Source organism: Fistularia commersonii, chromosome 5 (assembly GCF_037954325.1).
Source record: "Fistularia commersonii isolate RoL2024-O1a breed Wild chromosome 5, RoL_Fcom_v1.0, whole genome shotgun sequence".
Classification (NCBI taxonomy): domain Eukaryota; kingdom Metazoa; phylum Chordata; class Actinopteri; order Syngnathiformes; family Fistulariidae; genus Fistularia; species Fistularia commersonii.
In genome coordinates, this window is record NC_141288.1 from 21374055 (window position 1) to 21390964 (window position 16910).

The 16910-nt window shown below is 53.9% G+C and overlaps 1 protein-coding gene across 3 annotated transcripts in view; it reads right to left on the bottom strand.

Annotated features, from left to right (window-relative positions):
* The window catches only part of atp2b1a (ATPase plasma membrane Ca2+ transporting 1a), a 39511-nt gene extending 24128 nt beyond the window's left edge, over nucleotides 1-15383 (bottom strand). For all 3 annotated transcript variants that reach the window (XM_086147317.1, XM_086147319.1, XM_086147318.1), the window contains exons 1-2: nucleotides 15322-15383; nucleotides 3645-4150 (exon numbers count right to left, since the gene is read on the bottom strand). In XM_086147317.1, coding sequence (XP_086003443.1) covers nucleotides 3645-3837 — 193 coding nt within the window. In that variant the 5' untranslated portion in view covers nucleotides 3838-4150; nucleotides 15322-15383. The remainder of the gene's footprint in view (nucleotides 1-3644; nucleotides 4151-15321) is intronic.
* Between the last annotated feature and the right edge of the window lie 1527 nt (nucleotides 15384-16910).

Consider the following 16910-nt stretch of genomic DNA (forward strand, 5'->3'; position numbering starts at 1 on the left):
CGGCCTTTCTGCCTGCGTGAGACAGAACAAACCGGACCGGGAGACACCAAACATTCCCCGAGCTTTAGGGCGCCGGACCCTCGGCGACGTTGGTCCGCTGAGCCACAGCGGCCCGACTCAGCCCGACTCAGCCCGACTCAGCCCGTCCGTTTCAACGGACACGAGCGTTTCCCGCCTCCTGCATTACCACTAGCAAGAGTGCGTCATATTAATCTTTTAAATAAACGAGCCGGGTCTTTGTTAGGGGCGGCTCGAGAACACGTTGATGTCGGTTAAATGCATTTCAGCTGAAAAGGCGCCCCGGTTCGCCGCCGATTGGATGGAAAACCTAATATTTGACGACACTAAAACAGCAATCACTGCAGGATCGCTGTAAAACGGGAAGATAGGCAAACACGGTCAATAGTATTGACGCGGCGTGCCCTTGCCCATTGAATGAGCCTTGTTATCCAGAAGACTCCGTTTGCAGAAAACAAATACTACGGGGCCGCTAGGGCATGCTGGGAATATTATGCTCTGATTATTTCTCTTCTTTTTTTTTTTTTTCCACGAGACGACACTCGTGATAACTCTAGATTTCTCCTTCCAGTGTCCTTTTCACGGATGAGATTATAAACACGGGTCGCATAAAGCCGATGCCCGAGTCATTCCCCGCACCAGAGCGGGCGGCCGGGATTGAAAACCAATCCGGAAACGCGTTGGAAAATTAAACCTGTAAGTGTCCCTCGATTCCCAATTAAAGCTTGTCCCGACCTCTTGGTGCGAACATGTGGCAGCGCTGTGCTCCACCTGGCTGCAAACCCAACCACTATCCATGCGAGGGCAATCTTGAAATCTGTCCGCCGAGGTTTATGTACAATGCTTGATCTAACTTTCGACAGCATTGGAGTGTTTGTGCAAAAATGCCAGCGACTCGGAGCTTAACGCAGACATCTGGGTACACTTAGGACGGCAACGCTATGACCCTGAGCTGTGAAATCCAATGCTGGGAAAATGTGGTGAAAGGATGGGAATTTGGTTAAAATAGTACTCCAACGATCCAGTGTTCCCCCTAAAAAGAGCCGTGGAGCTCACCGGCGCGCGATTAACAATAGAAATAAAAAGAAATAAATAGAAATAAAGCCGCGGCCCTTTCCTTAGCGGACGACAGCCCCGACCACGGCGACAGAGGAACCGCCACGGCGGCGACGCTCGCCAAGGCACTTTAGACTTTGTCCGATGTCCAGCTCATGATCCAAAGTTCTGCGTCCTCCCCTTCCCTTTATGCAAAGTCTTGTGTCACACAGCTTGTGCGGTGGACCAGCGCAGCCACAGAGCTCTACACGACTTCTTTACATCCTGGGAGGGAACTCGCGTTCCTCTTGACGACCGGGGTCGACCGGGATCACCGGGTCGCCCGTGATTCTTCCCCAAGCTCATAAGAGTAGGCGTAGAAAACAACCATACCGCGTCGAACGATGCGTTTCGTTCGACGGGGAAACAAAAGTCAGTCTGCCCCGAGGAAATTAGGGATAACAGACGAGCACAGTCGGATTCCAAAGGCGGCTCGACGGGTTTTTCAAAAGTGTCTGATTTGCGAGTGGAGACGTTTGTGATGACGTTGCCATCCAGAGCCACCGACGTCGAGAGCACAGGGAGTTTATACTCCTCGGCCTGAATGTGCAACGACAGTTTGTACTAAACTCGACAAAATGGATCCTGTGGGCTGCGGTAAGATCAGCCATTATGTCCTCGGAGAGGAAGCGCATATCGCGACGTAACAATACATTACATTCGGGCTCCTCTGAGCAGGCCGCGCTGACGATGTGTTAAAATAGACTGGCTTCTGCACGCGCATAGCTGCGGCAGTAACATTCGAGGAAAAAATTCAGACCTTTGTGTGGCAAAAAATGGGCTTGAAAATGGGGAGGATTAGCGACGTATTGGATTAAAAGGTTTGAGAAATAACCATCCGACTAATTAGAAATCCCTTTGCGATTGTCAAGCCTCTATAATCCCAAGCCAATGAGGAATGAGTTGATTGAAACTGTAAAGTATCAAAACCCAGTGGCGGCGTACCAAGTGGAGCAGCTCGCCGTGCGGCGGGTAGCTTAATCAGCACCGCCACACAAGAAAAGGCCATTTCAAAATACGCTGAAGGCTCCCATTGTTTCACTGGAAAGTAACTCGACTGCATCCCCGAGAAATCCGGCGCAGCTCCCGAGGAGGTCAAAAGTTGCTGCTTGAAAACTGCTTTGACTTTTTCGACGCGGAACGCTTCGGCACAACTCTGCTCGCTTCGCCTCGGCACGCAGCTGAAACGCCGTATCCTGGCTTCGCCGCCACCGGAAGTGCGAGGAGAGGAAAAAGACAGCTGACGCTCGTGTTTGCGATACGAACGGGCCGAGCGACGGTCAAATGTCTTCCGCTGCTTCGGCGGCCAAATTCGGCGTCGTCGCGGTGTTTCGCCACGCCTCCCGTCGCGTCTTTCGCTTCCGTGAGCGGGTGGACGCGGCGCTCCTGCACCCGGTGTGGACCAGGACGAGCGGACGGAGCGCTCGCCGAGGAGCCGATCGGGCTCCCGCCGCAAATGAACGATCAAAGCGTTCGCTCGCCGCATTAACGTGATCTGATTTATGGAGCGGCTGGACCAAACGGCGGCTCCGGACGCCAGGAAGCGTGAAGTTGCAGATTTACTCTGCATATTAGTTTCACGCAGGTGACACGGTTCCAGGTTTACAAACCTGCCGTCTCCTGCTGTAAACAAACTAAAGCGGCGCGACGGGCCTTGAATAGTCGGGTGCCGATTCTCGCAAGAATGAGTGATGATTTGCGATGTCGTAAAAGCGGGGTATTTACGGCATTCCTTTCGGTTAGATGGAACCCGGGGATTTTTCCCTTTCTTTTCCCCGGCTTTGAAACACTGCATACAGAGGACTGTTGCTGCTACAGTGAATATGTGGTGCCGTTTTAATCTGGGATCAAACTGAAAATCCCCTCCCATAAGAGTTCAATCAAGGTCATACTGGCGATTAGGGCGGACTGTCTATAGAGACAAACCGAAACAGACCGCCAGAGGGGTAGAAATTGGGGGAAAAAAGAGAGATTGCCGTCAACCGCCACGGCGGCGAGGTTTGGCGGCTCCGCCGGGGTCCAACACGCGGCGTTTCCCAAAACCCTTCGCCGCAATCTTCTCTACATGTCGAGGATCTCAAGCATCGCGACGGTAAAGGTGCAGCCATTCCTTTGCCCAACATGTTCAAGTCATTACATTACAGTCGCCGTTTAAGCCTTCTGTTTTGTCCGCCACATGTGGGACACTAACCTGCCCGGAGCCTGGTGCAGTGCCCAAGCAGACAGCTGGTCTGTCTGAGACACACACACACACACACACACACACACACACACACACACACACACACACACAGAGGTGGGGATGGGGGGGTGAGGGACATATCTACTAGCCCTGAAATAGAGCAGGACTGGCCCAAGTCAGAGTCAGTCTGCATGCCACCTGTCTGGCATATGAGTTTTCCAAGGAAGTGATGTCAAGGTATCTACAACACGGATGACGCGGCGCCGCCTCGACCGCGTGCAAACAGCTCAGGCGCGCCGGCGGTATCTGCTAGCAGGGACAGCGTCGCCGAGGGAGCGTGTTACAATACCTTCTATAGGTGATGTTTTTAATCGGTTGCAGAGTCCTTGAATATCCCCGTAAGTTTCCCCGATTTTGGTTAGCGCCTCTGTGCCTCTCAGTTCCATGAGGGAGCGAAGTTCTTTAAGTGTGCAGCCAAACTCCCCATCGTGGTTGGCCTCCACGATGGAGTTTTTGACCCCGCTGTACGAGTTGTTCGCCATCGTCTCGCCGCCTCTTCGCTCCGCTGTGGTCTCGCCGCTTCAAGTTGACAGGAGGGGGCCGGGGGGGTCGGAGGGGACGGGGAGGGGCGAATAAAAGGCGATGTCCTGTAAAAGTTTAAATCCTTAAAGGTGCAGACGAAGCGGAAGCTCCCATAGACAGCTGACGGGCCCTTCAGAGGCAGCTGCAGTCATCGGCCAGGAAGCAGGGCAGGGTAATTACAAAACAGGCCATTTCCCTCGGAGAGCTGAGTTCCTAGTCGTTCATGGTGACCGGGGATCGCCCACGGAGCCGGAGATCACCATGCATGCAGATCTGCAAGGGGAGCGAGCAAACAAGAGCGTCAACATCGCGCCGCGCTAACCGCTATTTAATGCACCGCGGAAATCGACAGAAGCCGCCGTTACGTTAAACTCAAATAAGGAGCAATTATCAAGAGCCGGAGCTCGATTATGTCTCGTACGTTCACGTTGGTCTTCAAGTGATGGATCAGATCATGAGGTGAATTCATAGCCGTGGAGGTTTTGGGGAGACCTTTGGGGCAGACGGGTCCTTCAGGGGAAGAGCATTTCAAATACTTCTGTTAATGTTGTTTTCCTTCTTTGCAAATCTATTTTCCCCTCATTAAATTCCCAATAGGCTTATCCTGCGTCAGGACGCGCTCTGTTGTTGTTCACGACGTGGGCGGTGACACCCGTAGTAAAAGGTGCGAAAACAAAAGGAAATTTGGGCCTCGTGTTAAGTGCATGCAACATTGATTGCAAGTGATAACTTGTGTTTGACAGCGCTCCTTAAAATACAGCCAGCGCATTCTCGGCCCATGAGTCAGTGTCGCGGAGGCCTGGTTACCTGTTACGCCAGCTGTCAGCGCAGGAAGCCAGCCGCGAGTGGGCCGGCCGCTTTCAATCAATCAGAATGCTTCTCATCAATACCGCCCCCAAAGAACACGTCCAGAAGATCGCGCCCCTTACAGTCCATAGGAGCAGGGATTTCATTTGGGTGGCATCATGTTGAGCGTGCCACCAAAACACAACCCTCTTCTGCCAGCGCCACGATGGCCTCATCAAACCCCCTGGACTCCTAATCTACCAAAAAACAAAATCTAAATATCATGCGAATCGATGCGCTTCGGTTGTGAGGCTCGTGTCACTGACCTTAATTGCAAGCCGGGCATAAAGTGGACTTAAAGTGACTGCATCTTTTATCTTCATTATTTCTGCTGCTATTTCAGTTCACCATTAGTCAAAACAAGTTAGCGTCACGGAGCCACGGGGGAATTTGCCGAGGAGATTTCAAGTTGTACCACGCCGCGTTCCCCTGCCGATAACACCGCTAGCATTTTCCCGCTATCGTAGGATGACGGTCGGACGACGATTGTAAAAGAAAGAGGGTTATTTTCCCATTGAGCTCTGGCTAGCGGTGGCTCGCTGACACAAGGAGACTGCGCACAACAAATCCCGCGGACGCCATTATCCCCTTGCGTGTCGTGCGGCCGCTTCGCTCGACCGGACCGGAGTGGAGGCGTCTTTAAATACTCGTACAAAGGATCGCCGCAAGCTCTGCTCGTCGAGCTGCATTTCCACCGATTGCGGCGGAAACTTTGACCGACTGCAACGGGAGCGCTGAGACGACACCCATGCCGGAGGGGTCGGAGTTTTACACCGGGCCGAGGCGTCCGGGCGGCCGCCATTCAATCCAGCATTCCGGTCCGAGCCTTTCATCACTATTCATGAGGCCGGTTAACAGCGTCCCGCCATTTTGAACTAAACAGGTCCATCATTACAATAATCACGGCTTCTCCGCATCTGTACCGGCGGAGGAGCAGCGCGGCGCGCCGGAAACAACTGACCGATCGGCTCCGGAGAAGCCTCCCGTTAAATCTAATTAAGACTGTCCGCGGCATCGGAGAGCCGCGCGGCGCTCGCCACGGGAGAGTCTGTTCTAATGAGAGGCTGCCGTCCGTTCGAGTTCGCCGGCTTCCGTCCGCAGCGGCCGAGCTGACGGAAACTCGTCCGACAGAAGGAACTACTGAGTTGAGGACTTTGTGAGGCAGCGTTCCAAGGCCGGACCCTTCCTCGTCCGAGTAGCTGGGTGGCACTTCAGAAAGGTACCGCATCTTGAGCTGAGAAGAAGGGCTGCCGGACTGAGGCGAAAAACAGAAGAACTTTTATTTCGAGTAGCGACGGCCGTCGCTTTCCCGCAGGGACGGCCGCCATCACCCGGCAACTGAAGAACGTGTCTCTTCTAAGGCTACTTCTGGCTCCAAGAGTGGTGTGATCATTAGATACTCCAGGATACATCTAAAGCCTCTCCACGGAACCTTGCTGCTGGTGAAATGATGGGTAATTGAGGGCTAACGGCGACGTTAACGATCAAAATGCCTCTCAAATCCCAATGAACCGATGTGTAAAATGCTACGGCGGACTTGACCGATCTTGCAACTTTCAGCACCGCGAGCGACCGGACGCCATCAGCCGTCACTGCGCTACCACACCACCGCCACTCCAGTTCAGGAGGTCCGCTGGGACCGGCGACGGACCGTTCCCGTGAACCGAGCGTACCCCGCTGGCGTGGACGAAAAACACCGGGAAAACCTCGTGAGACAGGAATATTTTTCCTTGATTTCAGCAGTTCTGGAAGCATCCGTCGAGGCCAGACTGGGACGGAGAGTAGAAGAAGCACAGACTGTGTTTCGGGTGATACATGGCGCGGGGTTGAGATCATGACTGTCATCGCCGCAATTATTGTGGCGGTGACGTTCATCATTCTCTTCTATCTAATGTGATGAGGGCGTCTGCATAAAACCACAGGGGAAGGAAAGCTATTAGAATATGGAACATTTCTTCGGAGCCTGTTTGATTACAAACATTTCTCCGGGCCCGATATTCTTCGGGAAGGTGAACGAGGGCAACGGACCGCGCCGACATTTTAAAAACCTCGCCGTCTACCGGCCACTGGCGGGGAAATCGATCGAGGGGCGATTATTCCCGGCCGGCAATTCATTATCCACTTTCATATTTTACAAGAACCGGTACCACAAGATAAACTGTGTTTGGTTACGCAACGCGTCGGGGCTCGGATCTGTTACGCACATGTTCGGCGAGCGTGGAAAATTTGATTCATCGACGTATCGCCGACACGGCCTCCGATTGATGGGCAGACTCCGCTCAAAGCGTCGCGGGGTCGTTGGTGAGCCGTTAACTGACCGCTAACGGCGTTTAAAAGGCTTCTGGAAGGGGGACCGGCGGGTATTCGGGTTCATTACCGTGCAGTTTTTGTCTGGCTTGAAACAACGCCACGGTTTACAACATCCCGAAAGGATGGCCGGACGGCAGACCAACAACCTCCGAGCGCTAGTAAGGCAAATGAAGAAACGACACATTCGTGAAAAATGTCTGTTATAAATCATGGGGCTTAATTTTGGCCTTGGAAGCGGTAAGAAGAAAAAAGAAAATCAATACTCTCAGCCTCGGTTGAAAGAACGCCATTGATCCGCCTTTACGGCAAACGGGGATTCAGACAGGAAACGCTAAGGTAACATCTCTCACTCCAAATATGTCAGAATAGAAAACTGGGACGCAGATGCAGCACAATAGAAAACGTTTTTAATGCTCGCTGCACAAACGAACGCTTGCAGCTTATTCCATTGAGATTCTTGGAAACTATTCTGTCACATGTTGAGATTCTATTTGGAGCCATCTGCCATGGAAAACAGGACAGAATTTATTATTTATTACACAGCGTAATTGCAGGGCTGGGTGTATTACCGAGGTGGGAGAGATAGCAGAAATCCCTGCTTTGAAGGGAAAAAATGGATTTGCACCTCCTCTAATGATCAAAGGTTTCATTTTGTCGAAAGTTTAAAGATAAAATGTGCATCTCCCCCTCGCGGCGCGGTATCGCCGTGTTTATTTGTAAAATACCAATGGAAAAAAAAAAAAAAAAAAAAAAAAAAAAAAAGCTCATTCATGTTCCCGAGCAGCTTTCCTAAAATATCCATATGGGTTTCTCTTCTCCGCAGCCCGTGATAGAACCATGGACTGTAGCTACACTTCTCATGGTGCTTGGCCGCCTCAGCTAGTAATTACTGGGAATCGGCTAATAATGTAATAATAATTTACTACCCTGCAATTCATTCAGTCACGTGCAAAAAGGAGCGAAGCCTAGTTATGTACCTGCCTTTTAGTGAGGATCTGCATCTCCGGCTGAGTCCAATCCCTGTATTTTAACAACCCCAAAGCCGCCTCGACGATACGCGAAGCTCCGTTCAGATTGAAATATTAAGAGTCGCTGCTGAACGCGGCCGTGACAATGGAACAAAGTGCACTATTTCATCAACTGTCCAAGGTCTGCTGACATTCAATAGCGAAAGGCCAAACGACAAACGCGAGCGGCAAATAAGAATGGGAGGAGACGGAAGGGCGAGCAGAAGCGCGGAGCGTCATTGAGCGTTTATCTGCGGCTGGCTCGGGAAGCACCGGCGGTCCTTTCTGCATTCGGTGTTCAAACGTAGCGGAATTCAAGCTAATGGCTCGCAGAGAAGAGGTTTCCTCCTTTACTGACTGAAGATGCAAACGGCTGCCGGGAGCCGTGACGCTTCGGCACTCTCGCTCAGCAGGTTGTCTCTCCCGGTTTTCGCCGTGGCAAGAAAAGATAATTTGAGATATGTTAACTTCTATCTCGTCTCCATGCCGAGTTCTCTGTCCGGGCGATGCCTTAGATAAGCTGGGAGGCCCGGGATGGGGTTTGGACTGTTTCTCCGAGCCCCCTTCCCGGATGCCCGTCCCACCCGGCCGCTCGACGACTCCTGTTGGCGTCAAACGAGGTGATTCGGAGCTGCCGATGCAAATCTAGGCCGATGTGGGTACGTCCAAAACCATTTGTTTCAAACCGCCGCCACGCGTCGAGCCACGCCGCGCTTCAGCGGGCGTTGAAATCGTGCATCGCTAAACATAAGATGGGCAAGAAAGTGTGTCCTTCTTTACAGTGAATTGATTTTTTTTCCGCCGCTCGGGTTCTGATGCCTTTGAGACGCGACAGCCTGCGGCGAGCGCAAATAACAGCGGCGTTTCGGGCGTGGTTCCGCGGCGCGGACAGAGCACGGGGCTAATCCCTCGGCACCGGGTCACCCAGAGAGGAGCCACGACAGCGGCATGAAAGGAGGTGCCAACGTTTGCTGCGCCGCCACACTTCCGGGTCGCGGAGCCGGTCACGTGTCACAACAGTGGAAAATCGTTGCGATTGGATCTCGGACTCAACAGCTGGCATGGTATGGATGAACGGCGGCGGCGGCTGACATTAACCGTTCGCAGACATGGCGGCGGCGGCGGCTCGGCAAACCGAGCTTTTTGTACCCTGGTACGGCGGCGGATCGAGATGGGTGAAATCTCCCAAACAGAAAAGTGTGCGGAGGCCAAACCGTTCGGGAAAAGAGCGTCGGAAACATGCGAATACAAACGTCTCCCTCTCCGCGCTCAGGAAACCCTCTGGCAGTTTGCGCCGCTCTATCTGCCAACAACTTGATGGAAGTTAAGGATCGCAATTCTAGGGATCCCTCCGCAATAGAGCTGCCGAACACGCGGCCTGGTATTTTTAGCTTTCCCCCAGACCGCCCCCTCCCCCCGCCGCTCGCCGCCCGCCGCTCGCCGCTCCTGAACTGGGTCAGGCCATGTAAATGTGGAGGGTACAAAGCACAGACACCCAACTCTCCTTCTGCAGCAGCGCTCGCAGCCCAGAGTGCCACTTCACCCCACACACTGGAACCTGGACAAGGCTCTTCAACACCGCCACGCTGCCAAATCATAGGAACATGCAGTGTGAGCTGTCACTACTCAACACACACACACACACACACACACACACGCCATCTATCCACAGTTCCTCTTGCTTCCCCGCCTGAGACATTGCAGGCGAAGCGAGCGGAGTGGAGACAGGTCTGCGTTTACCGTGCCGCCGGCAAACACAGGAGACACCACTGGCAGCTGCCATGATCCTCATTGTTTGTTTGCTCTTTGAAATTCAATCATTTTGAAACCCTATTTCTTTTAGCTTTTATAATCATTTCTACTCAATAAAGACAAAAATGTCTTTGGGGTTTTTTTTCACCTTCCCTACTACGACTGTCTGATGTAATTGAGTGTCAATAACAATAACTGTTAGACTATGTTTAACGACCTTCACTAATTTAGTCATACTAAATTAATAATACGGTTAAGAAAATCAAGTCAAATCAAAGCGGTACCTTATAGTGTGGGCTCCAATCTAGACCCCTGACGGGTAACATTTCTTGTCATTCCTGTGTTCAAATATAGGATTTCAGCCCAGATTTAAGAGCCATTAGATGTTCACAAACAAAAGTAGTTGGAAAAATAAAATCGCCCGGAGGCCGATAAGTAGTAGAATGTGAAACGGTCGGAGGCGGACGCAGGGAATTGATCTCTCGCGTGTTGTTTACTTTACGACAGCGGCATAAAACATGACGTCCTTAGTCTTGCCCGCCGAACCGCCCACTAAAAACGGCAGAGCGGATTTAGTGGCAATTCAACCTTTAAAACCATCCGGCGAAAGATGGGGAATCTGCCGCGAGTCGCTCGAAGACCTCTAGGTAACGACTAAAACCATCCCATTGCTTGTCCTTAATAGCTACACGGGGGTTTCAGACTCATTCATGGAAAATACGCCGAGGCGACGCGCGTTTCAAGGAGCCACTTAGAAGATGAGAAGCTCTGCCGTCTTTGTCACGAGCGGCTCTCAATAGCGGGTCAGCGGCCCGAGGCGGCGCCGCCACGCCGTTCGCTGCCATAGGATGACCTTGCCGTCCCCGACCTTTCCCTCGTGTTCTGCGGGAAACTTCCTTCGTCAGAACGTACGGCGCCGGCGGGGGACGCGGGGAGAAGGGCCGCTCGGGGCCGGCCGTTGACTCGGCCGCCTTTAACTCATCTCCACAGCGACATTCGAACGACGACCCTTTCACCAGGGGATAAAACGTCACTGCCGTCAAAAGCTCCATATTGAAATCACATTTGGTGTTGTTTTCAGCGACGATCACTGATTTCAGCCTGATTTGACCCCAAACAAACGGCTGGATGGCTCTCATCCCTCCGGCGGACCGGGAGCCGCCATCCCGTCGTCACGGCTGCCGGACAACCAGCCCAGAAAAGTAAAGGTGAGCTGAGTTTATTACGCCGGACAACATGTCAGCACGACCGCCGTACTTCCCGAAACCCGACCAATATTTCATATCAAATTATTCCCTCTTTAGAACGGCGGGTCGGAAAAGAAAGAATGGGAGGATAGATGGACGGATTATAAAACTGTTAAAAATGCGGATTGGAGCCCTGCCTGTTATTTTTTCCTTTCTATTTTAACTGACAATGTATCACAGCCAGAAGTTGCTAAGATGCATGATGATGTAACAGTTTGGACTTCTCTTCCCTGGGCACTGCGGCGCTCTTCTGCCGGGAGCGGTCGCAGAGCCCATCACTTACTGTTCATTACAATTAGCAATACAAACATCTATTTGTTTGTATTAAAAGTAATTACGGGGTTATATTTGCTAGGGCCCGCCCCCTTTTAAGAAAAAAAAAAAGGTCAACCGGTTTGGCTGGTTCTGAAGTCCAGTTTGTGTTGGGCTTTACCCGGTATGTATACAGTGTAATTATGTATAAATGTGTGGCCGTACGCACACGTCATCCTTCACGCCGCACCGAAGCGTACTGGAAACACAGTAACGCGGCACGATTCAAATAGAACGGTGAAATGTGTAACGCCGCTCATTAATGAGAACATTGACGGTGGCGGTGACGTGTCAGAGCATGTTGAGCTACAGTTTCCATGCCGGATTACAGAAGAGCGCCGCTGCTTCACGTGGTACATCCACTTCACAAAGGTTCCTATGGAGTTTTCCGTGACTGGTAGCGCTGGAGGCTGCGCAAAATGAAGGATTTCTAAATCAATGTGAACGTGCACCTGTCCGTTCCTTCATTCACGTGTTGTGCTGCACGTAAGCATTGATTTAACCACCTTTTTCTGGAAAAAGGCAGGGACGCTGTCGAACGGGCCTCGTCTCCCCAAAGGAAACGACGTGACAGAGGATGTCCTTAAATGTGCAGCACACGCCACAGACACACAATCAAACCTAGTTATTATATTTCAATCGTGCAACACAGCATTGGAAGAGTTGTGCGCTGCAAATCCACTATTTGCCAGGACCCTTAATATGAAAGCCCCTCCACGGTCACATCACGCCTGCCGCCGCATTTCACTCTCTGTGCCTTCTCAGTCAATCGGTCAGGGTTTTCCATCACGGCCAATCGGGACTACGGCAGAATACAAAAGGTTCTGCTGCGGCAAAACATCTTGTACCTCATTATGACTTTTAGGTCTACTTTGCTGGCGCGTCAAAGAGGAGCGCAGCGGGCTGCATCTGGTGCGCTGCCACGGCGCCAATGTTTGCCTCCCGTCTCTCTTATTTGATGTTCCGGTCGTCTCTGGGTCGGTCTGACCCCGGAGAGAAACCGGGACGAGGGCTACGCATTACGGTTTGTCGCCGCCAGAACCGAGCGAACTACGGGAGCTCTATCGAAATGGACGGTGGCCGCGGAATTCCGGGCTTTCCCGCGAAGCCGACAGGGAGCTAACCGATCCCCGCGTCGCCCCACACAGCCTTGGTCTTTGTGACGCGGCGGTTTGCCTTTGTGACATCGGCCTCGTCCTCCCCCGCGACATCATCGCCTTATCTGCTTTTACCTTGGAAAACCCACATTCCCGCGCAGAAATGCAAAACACCCGACGCCTCGGCAGGAGATTCGGGGCCTCGGAGGAAAGGACTTTTTCTCCCCTCCGAACACGCGAAGACAAGTGCGAAGACGAGCCGAGGGCGGACGCGGCATGTCTGTTCCCCTGTTATCTGCGACACGTGACACCGCGAGCCCAACTGCTCCTCGGAGATATCCAAATGCGACCATGAAAAGTCGGTGCAATTAACGGAGCCGCCGGTTCCTATTTAGTGTCCCCGGAACAGAAATGTCAGCGATCCGAGCCGAAAGCAAAATGACCTTTTGTCACGCCGGCGCTCGCTCCTGCTCCAATTCTCTTCAGGTTTGCATGAATGAAAGAGGAGTAACAAACCGCGTGTAACCTTAAACTGGGGCTAAAAAGCAATAACCTTGCTCGGCGCGCGTGATAAGCAAAACTCAAACACGGGCCAATAGTATCATAAATACATAGTACTCGTTGGTACAACCGCACTATATTTAGCCTCCGATGCAAGTTTACACGGGGCTCAATGTCACCTTAGATTACCGGCCCACGGCGGCGAGCTGTGAGGAGACCGCTTTCAACGGCACGCGTTACCAAACTCTATCCGGCCAAAGGACCGCGGGCGACCGGAGACGCCTCGCGCTAGTTTTCCGCGTCCGAAAACGGCCCGGGAGCGCGACGAATAACGAATAGATGGCGGAGCCTCCCCGGCAGCTGCGCGGGGAGCTCTCCCGCGACAGGCCCGGGACATATTTGCGAGGCGATAACGGCCTCGGAGAGGAGGGTACTCAGTTTTCATGGCAACACCGCGAGTGCCCCTTTCCAAAGGGCCCGCGCGATGCGAGCCGATCAAATCTTATTTTAACGACAAACTCGGGATAAGGGGTTCGCTTGATAAGCGCCGCACATAAGATATGAACCTTGACATGGTCAGTTTGGGCCCGATCACAGATGTGAGCCACGCTATCTGAATAAATGACACAGTCAAGGGGGGGTCAAATGAGCTTGTCAGTGAGATAAAAGCGCACCCCCTCCACCACCACCCAAAAAAACAAAACGAGGGCAACAACCACTGACTCATATCCTTTGTCAGTCAGGCAGCACTGGCAGCAGTTAGCAGGCAGACAGTGTGAGAAGCGAGGAAATACAAAGGGAAAGCGCTTGGGTCTGGGTGAGAGCTGCTGTTCAAAGGCCTCGCAAACACTGACTCTGCTTATGTAAATCATTAAACGAGCCTATATGCTGAGTAAGAGAGCGACGGACGCGTTCAATGCCGTGTTTACCCCCTTCAATCGGGGAAAGATAGTAAAAACAAACAAACAATCAAATCCAAGTTTGCGGTTCCAAGAAACTCCGAGCGCCCCGGCGTTTAGTCCATATCCTGAATATCCTGACAATAACGGCGGGTCGGTGGTGGAAATGCTTAGCTGTTGCTGCATTATGTAATAGGGCCTGAGATAACCGCTTTACAGTGAGCGGCGACGCGGTTACCTTGTTTTTAGGTCGAGATAAGTCACCGCGGACCGTGATAAAGTGACAATCCAAGGCGACTCGCTTTAACACACATGTCATTACAGAGAAGACACTGGCAGCGACAACCCGGGGCCATTTAATGGGATCAGGAGTGATCCCCTTAAACACACGCCAAAAGGCACGCAGAGAGCAGATCCAAGGCGACCTGAGGACCGGCTGATCCGTGGGGGTGAACCTGCGTTGCATGACGGTGTGTGAGATGTTCTCCTGGGCGGCTGCAGGAGCCGGACGGGTCTGGAGGTGTGTCCCGTGCGGCGCTTTTTTTTGCACGTCCAAATGTGCCGTTGCATCTCGCTACCGGGTTACCGGCTTTCAGAAGCATGCACCGCGGAGGACGGCGTTTCCTCCACGCCGCCGTCCAAAGCACCGGCGGGCTGCAGCCTGCAGCCGCGTCGGGACACACAAGTGCGGGGGACGAGCGTCGACGCGGCCGGGGCTAATCGTATCTCGGTGCACGGCACTGACCGACAGCCGGGAAAGGGCTCCCGTACCTCGCCGGGATGCTGTAGGTTTTCTTCCCCGCGACCCGCCGGGGAGCCCGGTGACAGCCCGCCATCGCATCCCGGGTTACTGCACTGCCACAATGGAATGCAGCAGCCGCGGAGAGAGACCGGTTCCTGGGAGGTCGCGGTGCTGGTTTCCCCGTGTTCGGTGCAGGAGGGGCGGAGCGGAGATCCGGCCGCGGTGCCCACGCCACGGCTGGCTTTAGGAGAACAAGAAAAAAAAAAATGTGTCCCACGCTGGCGCTAGGGTGCTAGCCGCGTAGCTCCCGGCCGTTAGCCCGGCCACAACCTCCGAATGGAAAAACACACCAGTCCGTGTTTCCGACGCGCTGACAAGTCGGAAAAAACTTCCCCCGGCGATGCGAGCGGGGTCAGAACCGGGCGCGGTGCGTCGAAGGACGCGGGCGCGGAGCCCCTCCGGCCCGGGGAGCGCTGGAGACCTGGGCGGGGGGGACGAGACGCCCACCGGCGGTGCCTCCGCTCCGGCTCCGCCGCCTGCTAGCGCTAGCTTGGCGTGAAGCTAACTACCCGAGGCGGCTACCCACCAGCGGCTGGCCCTCGGTGACCGCTCCACCCCGAAACGTACGCCGCGCCGCTTCGCGTTTTCACACACAAAAGCCCCTCGAAGCGGCTCGGAGGGCGTGTCGTCCGGTCGCCGCGGCTCGGATTCGTCTCCCCGGGAATACTTACTCCGTCCGGCGAAGGAGCGTCCCGCGTCCCGCTCTCCCTGGAACTCCCCCTCAGTCTCACCGAAGACTAGACTCTCTCCGCCGAGCCGCGCTCAGGCTCCGCCCCCCGGGATCAGGCTCCGCCCACCAGAGGCTCAGGCCCCGCCCACCCGCGCTGTCACCCCCGCAGCCAAAGGCTTTGCGGGGCGGCGGCTCAAGATAGTTCCGTCCTCCGTCCGCGCGTCGCCACCCGATCGGGAGGCGGATTTCTAGAACTCACGGCCGTCATTTGCAACGGTGTCTTCGGTTTCCCCGATCGAGCTACATTTCACCATCGCAACCCTGCGTCTTTTCCTCGAGCTTGACGTCTGTGGGTGTTTTGCGCGAAGAACGGCGCCCGGCGCAGTCGAGAGGAAGCTATTGGCCGAGTACGGCTGGCGAAGGGGGGGGGGGGAAGCATCTCGCTCCTCCCGGCTGCTCTCCGCCGGGGCCGTGTGATGGCTGCGCCGCGCCGGTGTGGATTCCCATTGGCTCAGCCCGCATATCAGTCGCCTATGGAAACGGTTACGTCATGATCCTCTCGTACTCGCTTTATAATAACAGGATTATTCAACAGTTCCCCATCATATGATGCTGCATGCAAAAAAAAGTGCCCGCCGACCCCCCCCTCCCTCCCCCCTCCATCGCTGCAGCCGCCTGAACTCCACCTCGTCCGCACAAGGTTCTTCCCTCGGCGCCTCATCAAAGTTGACGTCATTCTTTCCATGACGTAGGGCTTTCTTCCTCGGATTCAATGCCTGTATTCTTTGGGATTCTTCAGCCCCCCCGACCCCACTCCACCCCCACTCCACCCCCACTCCACTCCACCCCACCCGGTGGGCAGGCACACACCGAGCTCAGCGTCCCGGACCGCCAGCAGGGGCAACTGTCACTGAAACCCGAGCGAGTGCAAAGGCCTGGCAAACGCAGAGGAGGCCGCGGCCCCGGACCCGTCTGCAGGTTCAGCGTGCATCCCTGCCAGGGGGAGGCCCTTCTAAGGACTCACCTGGTGCAAAAAAAAAAAAAGAAATCCCATTTTGCTCATTGAGCCTCTGCAGCCGATCCAGGCGTCGGCGTGCAGGTCCGGTCTGTGCAGTGAAGGCATTTCAGCTCCGCACGGAGCCAGGCGTTTATGGCTCTATTTCAGCCGGGATGCCGCTGCCGCGAAGCGCCGGTTGGTGCAGACACAAGCGGCGGTTGATGATAAACAGAGAGTAACCAGGGAGAGGTCAAACCCCGGTGTAATACACCCGCATCCTCACGTAATGGGACTTATCATTAACGCGGCGGCACCGAGCGCAGCCGAGCACTTACCACATTACAGGGCCGCGCCATCTCCACGCCAGGGTGACCATTTAAACGTTGGAAAGTTATGTTGCAGAACTTCTGAGTCAGATCTGTGTAAAGGAGAGAGAGAAATTTGGAAAGAAAGCGGAAGAGAAAAAAAACAAGAGAAGGGGAAAAAAAAAGCTAGATCATGCAAGTTTAGTTGTGCAATTGGTGGCTCGTCTGTCAGTTTGATTTGTGTTCGCCGGTCCGGCAGGGAGGAAGAGGAAAGCATCGATCATAGCA